This window comes from Chelmon rostratus, chromosome 18, assembly GCF_017976325.1.
Source record: "Chelmon rostratus isolate fCheRos1 chromosome 18, fCheRos1.pri, whole genome shotgun sequence".
NCBI classification, from domain to species: Eukaryota; Metazoa; Chordata; class Actinopteri; order Chaetodontiformes; family Chaetodontidae; genus Chelmon; species Chelmon rostratus.
In genome coordinates this window covers 16,871,951-16,891,532 of record NC_055675.1, presented here as the reverse complement: position 1 = coordinate 16,891,532, position 19,582 = coordinate 16,871,951, and the positions used below count along the sequence as shown (strand labels likewise).

Here is a 19,582-nt window from a genome sequence, read left to right as displayed (position 1 = left end):
TTCTCCTTCCTGTGGAAACATCATATCCCTAATATGATCGAAACTGAGATAACATAAAAAGTCTGGATATTAGTGTTCAAGTAGACATACCTAATGAAAGGTAAGCAGGGTATTTCAGAAACAAACCTCACCAACAGTAACAGCTGACTCGTCACCATCTTCCTTTTCTATTCTAATCCACAGCTCAACATATCCTTATCCCGGCTTTTCTGAGCGTCTGCCTGAGTGGCACGTTAGAAAAGTTTTTGCAGGTTGATCTGTGCATGCATAATGCATAATTTCCCAGAGTTTTGTCACTACTGTGTCTAAGATTTTTTGCGCACAGTTGAGCAAACAAATGCAACCGTTTTTCTTGCCTGGTCAGTATGCTTTACTTTTTTGAAGTAAAAAAAAAAACTATGGTGCAATGCATCATTCCCTTAAGTTTCTGCAATTTCCACCAATTAAGTACAGCCTCTAGCTCAGTGGTAGCCAAATCAGAATAATTTTACAGATGCCGGAACGTGGCACTGAGATTGTTTCTTTCGTTTTTGTGCGATTTTAATCAGCATCTAATTAAATCAGCATCTCGCGCCGCGTACAGTTGAACAAATGTTGCTACAAAGTTTTGTCAAAAGCTGATCAGTGGTGTAAGAGATGCTCTGTGTGACAGACAGATGGATGGACTTTCACACACCTCGCCAGATTTCATTGTGTTATTTTGGCAGACAGTAGCACGTTGTACGAGCCCATTAACCACATAGCATCGTTCACACGTTCAAGCTATGTGTAATAGAGAGACAGATGGTTCTGCTCTTAACTCCGCATGCTGACACTGTTTCTCTTTACACATAAACACTCGGCCTGTGCTCGGGTGGGCACGTCTGTGAGTGTGCATACGTGTGCAGGGACTGCAGTAGCGTGTCCTGGTGTGTGCCATATTAACAGGGAACCCGAGCTTCAGATGTTGCCATTGCTGCTCCTCTGTGATATCCAGATTCACTTTGATGCAGGGCCCTCATCAGCGCACACTAACATAAAAACACACGTTGCTTCAGACAGCTGGTCCCTGATTAAATCCCTCGCTTTTGTAATTATTCAAAATTGGCTCAAAAACAAAGGTGGAATTCATGGCATAAAAAAACAAGTGCAGCTTTCAGTCGACCAGTGTCCAGATGGGTCCCCGACACACTGCACGCTTGTTGCTTGTTATTGAGTTCTGTTGTTGATCTGGGACCGAGGCCTCCACAGTTGTTTACTGGGGCAGCGCCACAGTGCCTTCTCAAGTCCCTCTAAGCTTCGGCTAAGTATCCAGCACAGCAAGCCAAAAGCAGGCAACTGGCTTGCTGAGGTTAATCTTTATGAGCTATCAACAGAGACAGGGGTTGGTTTGTCCTCTGTTCGATTCTGTCTCTTTCTGCCTGCGTGCGTGTGTGCATGTGTGTGTGTATGTGTGAGTGCATGTGTGCGCGTGTGTGTGTGTGTGTGTGCGCATGCATTTTTCAGATACAGACCCAGCAGACACAGAGAGAACTCCACCACCGCCTCATCCTGTTGTGTCTCCTATCCTTATATTAGAACCCTAATAGACACAAAGAGGCTGTTAGTGAGCTGCCCATCATTCCTGCCACAGCCCCTCCCTTCTCCATCCGTCCATCGCCTCCTCCTGTCGCTCGTTCCACTCCTTCTTCACCTCCCTCCTCCTCTGCCTCCCCCCACGACCGAACCGCTGACAGAGGCATGGCGCAGAGCCAGACTCCGGCCGGCAGGTTGTCACAGACTGACTGACTATGTAACAACTCACTAGCTCACTGATGGACTAGCTCGGCGCATGCCTAACCCAATCCGTCGACTTACACGTTCTGCAGATTTGGACGGAGAACATGAATCTCTGAATGTTGTATAAGAAGCAGAAGCAGGCATTCCGCCGACATGAGGTAATAAAGAAGGTTTCATCCGATGCATCTAACCTTCACATTAGTGCATTCATTTTTTATGAGTGGCCTCAGAGAGATTTAAACCCATAAAACTGACATTATTACACCTTTGTGTTGAGTTGTTGCGCAGTAGAAACCCACTGCATTGCGATTGATTTATAGTTCAGAGTGGGATTTAACTTGGTTAGTGCCATCACGCCACAGCAGCGCTAGATGGATGTGTAGTGCATTATTTGGTAGCATTGTGCATTCATTATGTACCTGAAGGGATCTTGTTCACATTGTTCATCCGCTTTATGATAGAGAGTGATAGTCATGCTAAAGCAGTTTGCGTGGGATTTTGATTTTCTTCATCACAAATTGCGAGTTTGTGTAGCACCACTGAGAAGATGAAGATAGTTATTCAGCCTGCTCAGTGGATTCTGTACACAACGCTAATCGTGTTTTGCCAATTGCTTCTGAACTCGTTGTTATTTTTAGAACGGAATAGTCATGTAAAATCAATTAATCTATCAATCAACGCTCAGATTCAAATTAGCATCACCTGGCTGGCCCACAGATTCAGTCCAGCGGCTCGGTTTGCGGGCCATTCATGAGTGATTTGAGTGACAGGCAGCGGGCCAACCTACCAATCACTCAGCAGCATTAATGAGAGGTGAGCACGAGGTCGAGTCGCTCAGTCTGTCTGGCTCCGCCCTCTCTGCGGCTGTCAGTCACCTCGGGCACGAAGCCACGGCCCCTGCAGAGACAATGACATGCGCCAGCCTGATGGTGTGACATCGGAGGCGGCGAGGGGTGCGACTGACAGCTGGGCTGAGCGATGAGGACCTGATCGATCCCCTAGGCATGCCAACAGAGGGATTGAGGGAGGGAGGAGGGCAATGCAGAGGAGGCAAAGGAGGAGGGCAGCGTGATGGATGGCGCCAAGTAAAGAGCAGCAAGGAGGAAATGGAAAATGAGTATTGAGAGGGTGAAAAGAGTCATGGAGACCACAGCCATTGCACCAAAATCTTGCTCACACATGCCACCATTTGCCTCATTTGAATCCAATCGGTAAACTAAAAATGTAAAAAACAGACAAGTAGTTTGGTCCACCCACCTATGAGGACGCACTGAGAGGACTCATTTATCATGCAATGGTTTTAACCCAGTGCGGCCTGGCCAAACAGATGCTGCTGCCGCTTCCAGACCTGAACTCCCATCGACCGGGCCGTCGCTCAGGTTTGGAGGGGGACGGTCCACTACCGCACACACTTCCCCCATTGCGTGTGTCTGTGGTCAGGACATCTCTGTCAAGAAGGCCACAGAACGAAGCCGGCTCGTTGTGGATATGCTGAGGCGCTGACGCGCGCGAAGCGGAGGGAATGTACCGTTCAGAATCGGTTTACATGGACTTGTCCTGTCGGAGTCAGCCGACATGACATGCATACAGCAAAGGAAGTAGACAAGATCAGCTGATTCGACACAAGGCAGAAACATTCGCAACAGATACACACATCTGCTCTAGTGCAAATACAGTACAGACAGAGAATATATGGTGATAGCGTTGTTCTTATCGTTATCTCAAACAGGTCTCTAGCATCGTTTTGAGCAGGCGGAGCAGATTTTCGTGGTAATGCCAGACTTGCACTGTTTTCTTCCCTCTCCCCGTCCCGCATTCTTGCGCTTTATTAGCTTGACTTATTGGAGTCAAGTGGTTTGGTTTGACATATAGCAAGTTCCCAGGAAGGCTGGAACATGTCAGCGTTGATGGATCGCAGTGTGGTGATGCACACGTTATGAACATGTACAGTACACACACACACAGTATAGGAACAGTGAATCAAAGTTCCTTCTTGATGTAAAGGCAAATTGCCTTCATGTAGCCTGCTTTCATCTGCACCTCCCAGAACACTTTACATCTCCATCCATATGTATGGCTCCTCAGGTCAGCACATGAGGTTTTCTTTTGAAGTCAACCACAGTATATTAAATGTTACCACAGAAATATGTATGCGCCGCAGTGCCGTCCAGGCCCCCACCGTTCAAGCTGCTCCGCCCGCCTCTGATCACCCGGTGAACTCCATGGTTAGCGGGTGCGGGGGCAGGAGCCGATGGAGCGACAGCTGGGGCAGCGTTTCAGAGGAAGCCGGGATAGATGCTGAACCTCACCTGCTTTCCGGCTCGGTGCTCAGTGCCGGTGGGGCTCATCACCCTCCGCTTTCATAGCTTGTCTTTCACTCCACAGTATCTCCCCCCACCTTTCCGCCTCCCCCTCCTCCCTCGAGTCAGAGTATTTCTCATCTGTTACCTCTCCTGTATCGTTTGATTAAGACGCTGTTAAATCCAGCTGCTGCGTCTAGTCTCCGCTTCAGGTCCTCTAGAGATACCGTCAGGGATCATTCCTGTATTTGTGTACAATGTTTGCCTCCTTCCTGTGTGTGTGTTGGGGGGGTTGATACCGCTGAGTGTTTGGATATATTTTATATCTACATATCTTTGTTGGGGATGCTTGTGTTTTGCCTGCACCAGCAATGTGTCTCAGCAGTTTACGTCTCTCTGGAGCACGTTAGCTAACCTCTGCACCACGTCGCTTCTCATTAGCTTGTGCTGATCTGGCCTATTTCCTCTGCCTTGTTCAAGGAGATATCACCTTACAGTTTTAGCAGCACTTAAAACCCTTGGGAAATGATGTCACTAGGAAACAGTCCTACATCCTGTGCAGTGATGTAACAAGCAGGTTAGGGTGTGGCCGTTGAGAAATATTGTTTGAACAGACTTAGCTGTGAGAACAGATAGTAGAGTTGATACTCGGTAAGGAAACACACCTGGGTCTTCTTTCAAAATGTGTCAGGCAGCTGAAAAGGGGCACACAGACACAGACTTCACATAGAAAGGAAGCATGAATTTAAGACACACAAATAAATACCCATGATGCCACAAAGGTACGGAAAGGTTTATTCTTGTCCATCACACGGTTACATAATGTAGGAGTTAACACATCCTCCCTTTTCTCCTCAGTTATTTCCATGACTTTGAAGCACAATGCTCAGCTAGTGCTCAGTGAAGTGGGAGGCCAGGGCTTCTCAGGGGCCGAGGCTTGAACAGCGGAGGGGGAGTTGTGCAGCAAGAAGGGCTGTTGCAACTTTAAAAGTCTCATCTTTATGCCTGCCAGCGACTGATGTTCCTCACTCAGCGAGCAAATTGAGTTTGCATGCCTTGATGACTCATTAACGTGGCCTTTGCAGCACTTCACCAATGCCCCTGTGCATTTGAACATATTCCATTTTTAATAGTTTTCTGTAGAGGAATTGATTTGGTGTAATGTCACTGGAAGTTCTTTTTGCTGCTTGGCTGATTTGAACTCTGTGTTTTGAGCATGTCAGAGTGCTCATTTGTGTTTTCAATGCATTCATGCAGCAGTTATTCATAGTTCATCAGCATAGAGCTGTGAGCATTATTTATATTATTTATTCATACCAGGGAGCCATAATTGACAAAACACTGAAAACATACATATTTGACACCAAGCAGTTTACACATATGCACTTGATAATAGCTTATTACATTAATGTGGAATACATTACATGGCTGCCCAAACGTCTGTTCAACTATAATGGGCAATTAGGCTTTGCACGATTATCGGCCGTAAATTTTCGGAGCCTTTTAAGTTTGATGCTCTTCAGCACAGATCTCAGTCACGCGTGTTTGCGTTTCATTAAGAAAACGCCAGGCAAACCATATAGCCGAGTCACGCCTGGATGGCGGCGTAAGGGAACGATTAGTTGTTTGCGAGCCGTGTGCATGTTCTGTTTGACAATGGGTCTTTTTAGTCCCACTTCACACGTATAAGAAAGAACAGGCCGCTGTGACCTCCGCAGCACCAATCAGCATACAGTAATAATGAAAGGGGATTTCCACTGCGGCTGCAGATAAATAGCCAAAGTACAGTAACAAATTATATTCAATCTGTTTACTGCACTTGAATGGCTTTGACGCAGTTTTGTTTTTTAATTGGCAAGTTAACGTTATCGCAGTGTGTTTTCACTTATCTATTTTCCTTCGCTAAATTCAATTTGTATCCACTACAGAGCCACTATAGTGGATTTCCACACAGCTCGATGAGGAAAGGCCTTGGCACTGAAGGCTCACATTCTCAGAGCCATCAAACAGACAAGGGAGAACAGTAATTTTTTTCTTTTTTTGTATAGTTTTTAAACAAAGTCACAAAGAAGTGGCATCTAACTGCCACTTGTCCCCGTAATTTGACACTCAGCAAATAGACTAGTCATTGGATATAATGTTTGGCTGCATTGTTGAGAAGTAGATGGGCTGGACCTTAACAAACATGGAAAATGATCCAGTACTTTGAGTCCTCCTTGAGCCTAAAATAAACAAAGCAGGAAAGGGCTCCAGGAGGCTCCACTGTGGTGTCTCAGCGAACAAAATGGAATTTTCGCTAGTGAACGCTGAAAGATGGCAGCTGTCGCAGCTCAGTTTTCACTGTAACTGTTCAGTCTAGCAACATCCAAACGAGAATGGAGGACCCCAGTAAGATACAGTACATATCAGACTAAGCAGCAGACGTTTTCACTGCTTCTCCAAACTCCTGCACCCCGTTAATGATTATTTAAACTAAGTGTTGTCAACACAGATTCACTCCGGGACCGATTTTGGATCGCGTGGGAGGAATTTCACAACATTTGCGCAGCAGCCACCATGTTTTCCCAGACTGAAACACATAAGCAAAGATTAATTACAGCCAATCAAGAGTAGTATATACATCCAATCCGGCATAGGGATGGTTGTTGTTGAAGTGAAGAAGAAAACAGCCAGACATCTATTCTGTGGTGTCTCAAACTAATTCATGGTGCTCAAAGACCAAAATGAGTGAAAATCAGTCTGATCTCTGTCGTCTTGTCTGGTTTGCAGCTGCAGACTGTGGTATGAAAACAAACGGTTATCATTCCATGTATATTTACTTTTCTACGGCACTGAACTGATGACTTACGATGATAATACTGAGCGTGTGACATCGTAAATCGTGATCCTACTGTGACAGTCTCACACTGTTGCCACCGTGGTTGTAGTCATGTGTTTTGCAGGTGATCCACTAACTTAACATGAAGTTGGAGCTGAACCAGTTGCATAGTCAGTGGCTAAGATAAGATAAGAGATAGATAAGATAAGATAAAACTTTATTTATCCCCAGCCGGGGAAATTTGGGAATTACAGCAGCACATAATAGCAGTGGGAAGAAAAATATCAGCAGAAATAGAGAACATTTGAAAAAAACAGAAAATACAAAATAAAAAGTAGACTATATAGTTGTACGATATATGTATGTTGACAGCAATTTAAGTGGTTGTTTCATCGTTTGAAATAATTTAGCACGTAGCCAGCTGCTCAAATGATTTTAATGTTTTGGGTTTTTTTGTTATTCACACTAAATCACACTAAACACAACCTGGTCTTTGAATGTGTCATTCTTTTACTTAATAGAGTTAACTAATTGATAGCTTCTTTGATAATAAATCACTACACAGAGTGCAATTTTACTGAATGACCTTTGACATTGAATTGTTTTTGTTTACTTCGATACAGTTCTACAATTTCAGCAGAGTATCTGCATAGCTGGACATTTTTGCACTCTTCCTCCTGTCAATGTGCACATGCTCCCATGCTCACCCATCGCATCTTCTCTTCCCTTGTGTCTTTCACCCCCCAGGATACCAGAGGGTCAGGCAGAAGCCGGGTCCCTGGCTGCAGGGAGGCTGCGCTCCCTGGAGGACCAGTTAACCAGAGCCACAAAGAAGATCCAGAGCCTCCAGAAACTCACTGGAGATGGTAAGCAGGGCAGGGCCGTCTGAAAGGTTGCAGGAAGGGATTTGGCACAGAGCTTGGAAAAATGAAAGGATTGATTTTGACGGTACGGGAGTTGACTATATATGGTATGAAACAAAGTCAAAGGCTTTGTGAGCCTTCGCCTGAAGCGAGAATCTCAGTCTAGTCCAGCGTTAAACCTGCTGTAGCTCAGCAGCGATGATGGCAGAGCCGCGCCGTCCGTGCGACGGCCAGGCTTATGCGTGTATTTGCCACTCAAAGCAGTGGTCAGAGGGGCGGGAAAGATGTCAGGTGAGCGGGGAAATGTGTGAATGAAGTGAAAGCATTGTGAATGCCCCAATGGCAGAACGGGAGAGACAGTGAGAGAGAGAGAGGGGAGAAAGGAGACAGACAGAGAGAAAATAAAGAAGGACATGTGAGCGTGGAGGGCAGCACGAGGTCAGCCTTTCCATCTTGCCGCAGGGGAAGAAAAAGCTAAAAATACCCTCCGGCTTTTTTCCACCAAGGGAGGGAGTGAGAAGAGAAGAGAGTGCAAGATAGGAGGGTAAAAAAAAAGAGCCTTTCCCTCTCCACCACCACCTCCTCTCCTGCTTGAGGCAGTCCTTCCCTTTCCTCCATTTTTTTTGTTTTGTTTTGTTTTGTTTGTTTCTCTCCGCAGAAACCAGAGCAGGCAGCTGTGTTATCCATGTGGGTTACTCCACATTGTTTAGCTCGGGTGGGGTATAGAGTTCCCTTCCTGTTGTTAGAACTTTGTGAGAAAAAACATGAGAGAGAGAGCCATGAGGCACAAAAACAGTGATCAAGTGCTCCTCAATGAGGTCAAAGCAACACCCAGAGACAAAGTATGAAAGAGGGAAATTTTATGGTCATATTCCAAAACCGTGCTTTGTGCCATCAGCCAATTCAGGCTCACATAATCTAATACTCTTGCACTGCTAAAGACCTCTTGGCATCCTTCCCCGCTGTGTTCCTCCCAGCTGCATTCCAATGGAGGCGCTTTAACGTCAGCGATACGTTGTTGTAGATCATGCTTGTGCCTCAAATGTCATACCAGCTGAGAGTCTTTGTTATGTTTTATTGTGAGCTGTCCTCTTTTAACCCCCCCCTGCAGGCCCTGGGCCCACTCAGGAGGAGCTGCGGAGGAAGGTGGAGAACGGCGTTAAGGAGTTCTGGTATTTTGTCCGCAGCGAGGTGAAGAAATTGTCCAACGTCGAGCCCAGCGAGAGGCAGAAGTATGCCGACACGCTCCTGCAGGACCTGGGACACCAGGAGAGGTGGGCATGCCGTCCCCTGAAACAGCCATGATGCATGTTGGGTGGTTTTAACTGAATTGCTCATAGATGTGACTGTTTTTTCCTTTTACTTAACATGCAGAACAAAATTGGGAACGACCCATGAAATGCGGATCAGTTATGCAAAATATTCAACATCACTGACATCACACATCCCAACAAGTCAGAATCAGAATACTTTATTGATCCCCAAGGGGAAATTGGGTCAGTTGCAGTTGCTCCCATTGTACAACAGTAATAAAATAGAAAAACGAAATAAGAAAAATCTTAGAAAATGTAAAAATATGTAAGAAATGTGTAAAAATATGTACACTACACAACAACATAAATCATCCATAATAATAATAAACAGTATAAAACATGTTAATGTAAACTATGTGTATTATAATGAGCAACTATCTTTATAGAAATATATGGATGTTTATTCTTATTAGTAAACATAAACCCTTGCAGTATTGTTGTCTGATCTTATATCCATCAGGCTAACTGATATTACTGAGCAATCAGCTATCACAGCTGGTACATGTTGGCCTAGGTATTGAACTTCAATACTTTTATTGGCGTTGACCTAAATGTTTCATAGCACAGATGAATGAACTGTCAAATATCCAATTTTATATTGGCCAAATTTTTGCTTTGGTTTAGACAAGATGTATTCTTTAAGAAATTTGGCTTGTGTTCTAAACGTGTTTATAGTTCTGCAAAACATTCAATCAATTATTTCAACAGAAGAATCATCAGATTAATCATTAGCAGAACGTGAATACATTTTTTTGTGCTAATGGTTTTCCATATAAGGAACAGCTCCTGGTAGTGAGTGTATCAGTGTCTTGCTGCATTTCTTCTGTGTCGATGCTTTCAGTGTTGAGTAGAGACTCACAGGCTTCTCTGTACCAGTGACTGATGATGTCAAAAGTTGAAACGAGGACATTTGCAGCAGAACTTGAAAGCATCACTTGCAGTGGTTGCTGAGAAACAAAGAGCAAAGGTCACATCCTCCCTGTCACCGGGATGGATGGCTTCCACGCAGCTGAATGAAGAAAGGCCTGGCGTCACTTAGCCAAGTGGTTCATTGTAATCCTGCTGAAGTGGCTTACGGGGCCCATTGTCTTAGTCATCGCTGCCTAAGCAGCTTTCCAAAGACTGATTCCTCACCCTGTACGCACACACACACACACACACACATAGTCACAGACTTTCACATGCATTCACTTTCTGTCTGTGTGTCTCTGTATGGGCTGCAGGCAAAGGCTGGGAGAGCCAGCACAGATAGGGGCAGAGGTGGAAAGAGCAATGAAATGCTTGACTCAAATAAATGCACTGCTCCCTCATTTAAATTCTGCTCAGGAAGGGGGTAAGGTCCTTGTCTCGAAAAATATCCCAAGCAAAATAAAAATATTACACGTTAAAAAAGTATGCAATTACTCACCTGCTCTCCCAATGAACGTGATCCCTGCATAATGTAGAGTTTGACATCAGGTGAAATAAACCAGTGTGAAAGTTCACAGAGATCTGCACGATGGTTCAACGTTCAAATGCCTGCAACAGGAATTAACACCTCTGTTTCTACAACTGAGTGCGTCACAATATGGGTGCCAGCGCATCCGTCTTAATCTGCTTTATAGAACAAAATAAAGCAAATGAAGGATGGCATGTTGAGTTTTGGGCGGAGAACAGCGACTGTTGTTGAGATAATTACTACATATTTGAGATATTAAGGAGTTTTGAAGATGCATCCCTAGGATCATGCTGCCAGCACACGATATGTCTGTAGAGCAGTGAGGACCTTTTTTCTCTCCTCCCTTTGGCCCGTCTTCTGTCTTACATGGCCTGGTGATATTCTCACCGTAATGTAAACCTGAAACCTTGTAATCGCTCTCCCATTGGTGCAGCACCAGTACTAAGGAAAGCTATGCTCTGCTGCCAAGCCCAGCGGCTGCAGCCTCAGCGGCTGCCGTTTGAGCCGAACGGAAGCACTGGGGAAGCCCACCAGTTTCACATATGCCCAATACCACACAGAGTTACATACAGGATATACACCCCCAATATATAGGGACCTCAGGACTCCAGGACTTGCTGTGTGGTGTTCCCCTGTCTTGCCACCAAATCCCTCAGGGCTTGCCTGTTGATTCCTTCTTGTTAAGTGTTACGGGCAGCCAGGTTTGCTTTTCCTTCCCGCAGAGGGCTGCCGATGGCTCCCCCGTGGTCTCCTGGAAGAGAATTTGACATCCGTTCACACATTGTGGTTCCAGCTTCAAAATGGGACAATGAGTAATGATACTGTCTTAGTCGTGGAGAAAGGCGCTATTCACCCTGCTGCACTGTTAAAATGGGACGTGGTACGTTTATCTGCTCCGTGTGCGTGTGTGTGTCTGTGCATGCACTGTTGAATATTTGCATAAGAACTCTCAGTCACACAGGATGTGACTGATTTGGGTCAAAGAAGTGAGTAATAAATTAAGCTTGTATAAGTGTGTGTGTGTGTGAGAGAGAGAGAGAGAGTGTGTGTGTGATGTGGTTGCATCTGCCCTGCATATATCAGAGCTCTTGGCCATGTTTTAAGTGGATGGTCAGGATATTTGGCAGTGTGTGACATGGGCACAAATTCTGTCAGAGGCTTGTAGATGGCAGACCTAATCCAAAAAAGAGCTAAACAACCAGAAATACAGTGTTGTCACGAGTCAGCTTTCACTTTTTCTATAAATATCCTGAAAGCATGTTAACATAATGTTTAACACACAGGACAATGTTAACATATGCTTTCTGGATGTTCTAATCCAAAGCGCTGTAGGAACTTTTGTAGTCAAGGGCGTTGGCTTGAAAATTTACCTGCTGGAGTACATAAGTCATATGATTGACATACCTTTACTTTTATGAAGCTGGAAACTCTGTTGAGAAAAAAGAGTCTTAGCTGAAGTTCACTTATTCTATTTGATGCTACGGAATAAAAAATAAGGCCACAGACAACATATGCAAGTATATAATGCAAGATATATAAAATGTGCATGTGCTTTAATATTTTGCCACTGATCTTTATCTGAAGAAGATAAAGAAAGAAAGAAGTAGAAGTAGAAAATGTTTATAGCCGGGTGGGAATGTCTGTTTTTGGCTGATCCTGTTGGCTGATCAAGCTACTGTACTTCATCATGTTGATTCAAAAAAGTTCTCTCGGTTCAGTATTGTCATGAAGCAGCTCTGCATATTGATTTGCAATGGTCTCAATGCTCTGGACAGCCAGGATTTTGGAGCCAATTGAAATGGAACCCTAGAATACGAACCTGAACCCAACATGTATAAATAGGTTTTCCAAAAAAGAGAGACCTGATCCAAAAGGGAGCAGAGGACAGCGCGATCCGATCTGAAGGCCCGAGGATAATCATTTTGATCCGAAATCCAGTTGACCTGAATAGACCCAAATAAACACCAACACTGGCAGCAGTAAGACGCTTCACATATTAACAAGCAGTCGTGGTCAAAAAGTCTAGCAATACATGTCCTTTTTCTCTCCTTATCACACTCTCCAGCTCACATCAGAAAGCTAAGTTTTCTACAATTACGATGCTCCAAGTGATCGTAGTCCACTCTGATCCAGGCCGAGACCTGTGGCAACACAATCGTACTATACCCTCATCCAATTAGAGTGGAAATAAGTTGGATCCAGCGGACTCGGGTGGTTACCAGGAACTGGAATAAACCTACTTAAACAGTATTGAGAAAATATGAACTATGAACTGAAATATGAATATGAAAATATGAACAGAACTACATCTGGAGAACATGCTGCTATTTTTGCATTGCATTAAACACATTAGGACAACACACAAGCCGAGCCAACACTTTGTCACAATTAGTGTCTCTTCAGCTTGTTATTTAAATAATTAAAGTTGTTGAAATGTGTCTGTGTTGGCAGGTCCATCATGACAGACTTGTACTACCTCAGCCAGGCGGACGGAGTGGGCGAGTGGAGAATGAAGGAAGCTAAAGACCTGTCGGATCTGGTCCAGAATAGAATCACCTACCTACAGGTATCTACAGACACACCTGCTGCTTAGCCAGCTGGCCTTGCTACTGTCTCTTTTACACACACACACACACACACACACACACACACACACACACAGTCATAAACACACCCCCATGCAGACACAAAGATGCTGTAAGCATTTTTGCGAATGTTTCCCTCACAGGTACAAACGCGCATATGCGTTTTTCAGGACATCGTTCACACTTGCTTGTCTCATTTGCACCATCCATAACTGTCAGCATCAGTTTCCAGGAGGAGCAGGTGAGGGGTGTGATAGCAGACTGTTTCAGCAGTCGGATCTGACAAGCAGGATTCTTGTTGCTTGTCAGCGGCTTAGTGACGCGTACACGCATGCGCCAAAACACACATGCAGACTTGCAAAATGACAGCTCGGCAGACGCGGCATATGCAGAAATGCAAAAATGTCTACGTGGGACAAAAAGGCGCGCACACACATATTAACTCAGGCTTAGATAGATGCACATATGCTTACAGGTCCGCATACACAACCTGAGACCCATGACACATCCACTCACCCCCAGCCGCCCCCGCTCCCCTTCCCCGGCTCTGGTGCTGCCGGGTTCTCGGGTGGGGCGGTGCGGCGTGGCACCGGGCCCTGCAGCATTAATGAGCCGGTGTGTTTGATGAAGAGGACCCAGTCAGTCTGGCTGGGCGGAGACAGCACCACTAACAGCTGCTGTCACCACCGCTGAGGGATCACACCGCTCCACCAGCTGCCATCACTAATTCATCACACACACACACACACACGCAGAGTCGTGCACAGATGAATTCACCCACACCTACGCAAGCAAGTGGCACGCACACATGCATACGCACAAACGCTCAGCCACAAGATTGATGCAATGAGCGGACCTGCATGTGTGTGTATGTCTTCCTATCTCTTCACACACACTCACACATCTATATGTACACACACAGGCAGACTCCTCCCTCCTATCCTGCTGTCTCTGCCACCCGCACCAGCCTCTCCCTTCATTCCTGGTTTAACTAACTCCATCTCTGCGTCTGCTCCATCTGGCCACTCACAACAGTCAGTGAACATGACTGGCTTCTTCAGATAGATTTCTGTTGGACATGATTTGCATCTATTTTTGCACCACGAGTCTTTATAAAGTGGTATTAATTGACAATGCATGATCTTTAGAGATCGCTTGCCAGTCAGTGGGTGGGTCCTTGTACCCACTATAATCTAGCTATAGTCAGTATTTTTATATTAACATTCGAAATATGTTGCTTATAGTCATGAACCCATACACTTAACTCTACAAAGCTTTATTGCATCTTTTCAGCTTGTTGTTTTGGTTTTCTGGCCACAGCTTTCCTGGTTTTGGTTTTTGGTTTTTGGTTCAATCTCACCGGTCTCATCAGCATCATTTTCAGTTGAGGTTGTTAAAAACCAGCTGCACTCTACCTTCGAAAACACCGAACAGCAGCTAAAGTTTGAGAATTTAGTGGAGCGTATAGCAGTTAGTGAGCCAGATATTTCCCTCTGAAGTTGGTGACAAAAACTGACGTAAAAGGTGAGGGAATAATGGATCGAAATTTGTCAAGTGGAGAAAACTGCATCTCCAATTTACTGCTGATGTTGCTCCACATCTGCCGGATGCACAAAGGCAAATGTCTGCAACAAAAGGAGAACTGGTGTGTCTGTTTACAACAGAGCCAAAGAAATGAAGTGAGAGCATTCATTGTGATAATACTGAAGACTAAAGAAGACACTGTTTTGTTTTACAATAATGGCGAACCAATGATCAAGTGTTGTCGTCGGCTTTGTGTGAAATCCATGCGTTGTGCTGGCTTTTGTTTTGCACATCTCGTCCGGCGCGTACATGCATCTGTTCCTGTAAATCCCTTGTGCGTGGGTACACAATTTGAATCCAGCAGTTGGAAGGGAAAATTCAGCAAGTAACAGTGACATAGACACATTTGCAGAATTTCAAACGTTAAATGGAATATTGCCTGCAGTAAATTGTACTGGGTTTCATATAGTAGAAATCTTGTTGAAATGATAAAAACGTCCGCTAATGACATTTGAGCCTTCTCTGAGTGGAGTTCATTGACAGTGTAGTAATGACCCAGTCCTTCTCAGTGATGCACTGTTGCTTCTTCAAGCATGAAAGGTGTCAACAACCTGTGCACTACAGGTGGTTTTCCTCTAAAGGGGTCGAAGAGAAAAATGCAGAACTTCAGTGAGCTAAATTTACTGTGAATCTTCTGGCAACACAGAGGAGCAAAACAGACATTTACCTCCACAAAGCCTTACTTTAGCCTTCAAGCGAGCACAGCTTCCTTTCATCTTCCACCACGGCATTTGAATGTGGGCATCACAGTGGATAATTACCTGAGCTTTACATACAATTTCTCTATTTCTCATACCCAGTTGTTCTCAGCCATATTCCCAACATAAACAACATCACTGTGGTCTCTGAACTGAATCACTCTGCAACTGCCTCTGTTTTTCACACTCCAAAAGCGCACCATTTAAACAGGCACTTAACCTACAGCACAGACCGGCACTCAGAGGCTGCCTTTGTGCACGCATCCGCCGTCATTATCCTTGAACCGAGTCTCTCAGCGGTTCGGAGTCATTCCAGCCTCATCATTATCAGCCCGGAATCCAATGGTGGCCTCCGCAACACGTGGCTCGTGCCACGCATTGATCTCATGCAGACGCTGCACGCTCAGATGGCAAGCTGCGTCGAAAGGAAGGCTTCACGCGTGCTCGTTTGTCAGGACGCCACTGTAGGTTATTAGCACAGCAAGTTAGCTTACGCCTATGGGGGTAGTTGAGAACTGGCAGCCTGTAACTCCCAGGAAACACCTGTGTGACTTGTTCTGTCAGCTCGATGGCTGCTGTACTCTGTTCATGTTATTGAACAACGGTGGTGGTAATCAGTTTTCAGCACCTAAAGGAGTCCGTCCTCTCCTCTCCTTTCTTTTTCCCCCCATTTCCTCTCCTCCTTTTATATTGCCCTCTGTCCTCTTTCTCGTTTCATCTCCACTTGTTTCTTTTATCCTCTCATCTCTTTTCCTCTTCGCTTCCCTCTCCTCTCCTCCTCCTCCTCCCTCTCTTCCTCTTCCTCTCCTGCTAGTGTGTGATAGGCAGTGTTAGCCGGTGGGTGTCGTGCGGCCTGATTACTGTGAACCATCCACAGCTGCAGCAGCCTAATGAGGAAAACACTCCCATCAGCCGCTAATTGCTGTTTAGGAAGACGGTTGGCACGAGCGTTGCGGAGTCGCTCAGACCGGCTGCCGAGCGAATCACAAACCGCCCGGCGACTCATCGACAACACAGCATGTGTCACTCTGTTGGTTTCCACTTTTTCGTTGTTTTTTTTATGCTGAAAAGAAAAAAAAAACCTTGTTTCTTCCCCCAGTGACTCTCATTTGGTATTCTTCCCTTCAGACTTTGTGTGATATTGGAGCTAATTTATGGGATGAGGGAGGGGGGGGAATGGAGAGGGTAAAATGATGAAAAAGGCATGGAAAAGGACAAGAAGTAAAAAAGGAGCAGTGAAAAGTGAAGGAATGAAAGAATGCAAGAGCAACAAAAAAGGAGATTAAGGAGGAAGAGATATTAAAGGATAAGGCTGGTGATGTTCTGTATTTTTCTTCTTGTCAGCAGATCCCAGGAAAAAAAACAAAACCAACAAGTTAGGCCATCCCTCAATACTTTCCAATGCTCAGCTCCAAGTCCATCGGTTCCAAGCGAAGACTAAAAAAACTGGTCACAAATATGTAGTTTGTTAATAACAAGAAAGCTAATAACAAAATAAACTCCTAAAATGTTAAGAAAGTATGTATAAAATGGAAAAAAAACATACGTTTGCCCTCTGAATTCAAGTTTCTCTCTTTGACAGAACTAATTAACTTAATCGCCGTCTTAACTCACAGTTTAAACACACTTTAAACTTCATTCAACTTCATTCAAACTTGACAGAAACAAAAGAAAATTCACCAGCCGCCTTGGTCATCACCATTAGCATTGAGCATGTTGGCATGCTGATGTTTGCATTTAGCTCAAAACACTGATGCACCTACCCTTTGTGCTTCATGCTTATTGTCAAGTGTTGCCATGCCAACACACAACACTAAGATGGTGAACATTGTAAACGTCATACGTGCCTAACATCCGCATGTTAGCGTTTAGCATGTTAGCGTGCTAATCTTAGCATTTAGCTCAGAACACTGATTAAACTGTATTTGTATCCTTCTCATAAAGGATAGGTTTGGTGACATTCTATATTTTTATTATTATAATGACTTTTTGACTTTCTTGACCTGTCAGTGGCACCAAAGTCCCGACATTTGTCTTACAGTAAACTGTTAAAAACAGCTCCCAAATATGTACTTCTATTTTCAATGCAGAGCTGGTCAATATAGGTTTCAAACAGGAGTGAAAAGTGACTTTTCAGCTGTGGTTTAGTACACATTTTGTTCTCTAGTGAATATTTACTGTGTATGTGGGATCTAAACTTGGTTTGGTTGAAATAAACCCTTAATTCAGCCAGTTGGATGTGAAAATATTCTGGCTCTTCACACTTTTTTCCCTGCTGCCTCTTTGTGCTACTGGGTGAGTTCACTGAATGAGAGTCTGTCGCTGAGCAGAGGCAGACCATAAAATTAGCAAAATAAAATAACAAAAATCTACAAAAAAAAAAAAAAAACAGCTGATGAAGCCAATCGCCCACTTGTTACCATAAAATAGAAAAATATGGAAAGCCATCAGTTTTATCTTTTAACAGTAAGAACAAATAGAGGGAAGGAGATAGTAAAAGAGGAATTTGCAAGGTTATCACACAGAGAGAAGAGGAAAAGAAACCGGCAGGTGAAGAGAGAAAAGCAAACCGAGAAATAGAGTGAACAGGTGTAAAATCGGAGTGAAGTGGAGTATGAGACAGACGGACAAAGGGAACAAAGAAAACAATATCAGCCATGTGTTATTACAAGTCAGAGAGCAGGGCTTTGAGAGATCCAAGACGAAGGTCAGGCAATAAAAAAAACGCTGAAACGTTCCTTGTTCTCCTCCTCCTAGAACCCCCCAGACTGCAGTAAGGCGAGGAAGCTGGTGTGTAACATCAATAAGGGCTGTGGTTATGGCTGCCAGCTCCACCACGTCGTCTACTGCTTCATGATCGCTTATGGCACCCAGCGCACGCTCATCCTGGAGTCTCACAACTGGCGCTACGCCCCCGGAGGCTGGGAGACCGTCTTCCTGCCCGTCAGCAACACCTGCACCGACCGCTCTGGAGCCACCACCGGACACTGGTCAGGTAAGCGCAGACGCACACATATACTGGCATAATGAGCTACGCGCGGTCGTAGCCTCAGTGCTGCCTTCGACGACTGTGATTGGTTGCTTGATAATCAAATAACCCTTGCTTTTTTATTTTTTTTATTTTTTTATATTTTGACTATCCCAGCTAAAAGATAGGCCCTGCCAGACCCCTCTTTTGTGCTGCTACAGCGAAAACAAAGTGTGAATTCCCTGGCTAAGCAGGACTATGCAATTCCCGTTAAAGCACTTTGGCAGCCGGTCTCGCAGCAGCAGGTTATTGTTCAAAGGTTTCGTTGCCAAGAAATCCTGTAATGTGCTTTCAGTAAACAGCCCGCCCCTCTGACCTACAGTAAGTTTCTACTTGTAGTGTCTGACAGAGACAGAGATTGTCAGGAATCATATTTGCACTAGTGTTGTCCATTATTTGTTCACTCAGCCCCCTCATTTTGATTCATCAGTTCCTGTATATCTCTATTAGTATGGACCATCTAAAGACCACAGGAATTAATTTCAGCAGTTATGATTATATTTAACTGAAGACTGCCTGCGTTTCTGTGTTGCAGCCACAGATTGTTGCATAGACTTTATTTTTGTATAGATATTAACACACCTAATGCATGCAAGTGAAAATCTTCTAACACTGACAACGCCCTGAGCATAGATCCACTACTCTACTCGTGATGCAACTGCTGTGTATACACGTCTATGTGTAATTTCCTTTTTGTTTTTCATTCAGGTTCATCTAGTTCCTTGGCACTCGAATTTATTTGCGCAGTCGTTTGTAATGTTGGAAAGTCCGTCAACCTTTTCGCCCCATTGTCAAACAACTTAATTTGCTTTGGACAACGGATACCTGCGCGTGTGTAAACACACCAACATGTGCGTGTGTGACTGTAAATGCAATATTTAAACACCACTTATGCAACAAGATGTATTTATTTTGGTGTGCAAGTTAAAAAGCGTTGGCTCCCAGCCACAACTATTCATACTCGTTTCAACTTTTATCTGCTCATTCATACTTTAAGCCAGAAACTCCATTTAAACCATATACTGTTCCACATCTTTCGTATATTATGAGGTTTATTCAACATTTAAATCGCATTCATAATTAGACCTTTTCCAACAACAATAAACTCCTTTTATCACGCAAGGTCTATAATATGCACCATTTGAGCACTAAGGATAGCCAACAACACAGTGCCCCGGCAACGTGCACACACCAAGA

At 44.5% G+C, this 19,582-nt stretch overlaps 1 protein-coding gene across 1 annotated transcript in view; it reads left to right on the top strand.

Annotated features, from left to right (window-relative positions):
- The window catches only part of fut8b (fucosyltransferase 8b (alpha (1,6) fucosyltransferase)), an 83,584-nt gene that overhangs the window by 45,832 nt on the left and 18,170 nt on the right, over nt 1-19,582 (top strand). The window contains exons 3-6 of the mRNA XM_041958548.1: nt 7,624-7,742; nt 8,851-9,013; nt 12,942-13,056; nt 18,115-18,352. Coding sequence (XP_041814482.1) covers nt 7,624-7,742; nt 8,851-9,013; nt 12,942-13,056; nt 18,115-18,352 — 635 coding nt within the window. The remainder of the gene's footprint in view (nt 1-7,623; nt 7,743-8,850; nt 9,014-12,941; nt 13,057-18,114; nt 18,353-19,582) is intronic.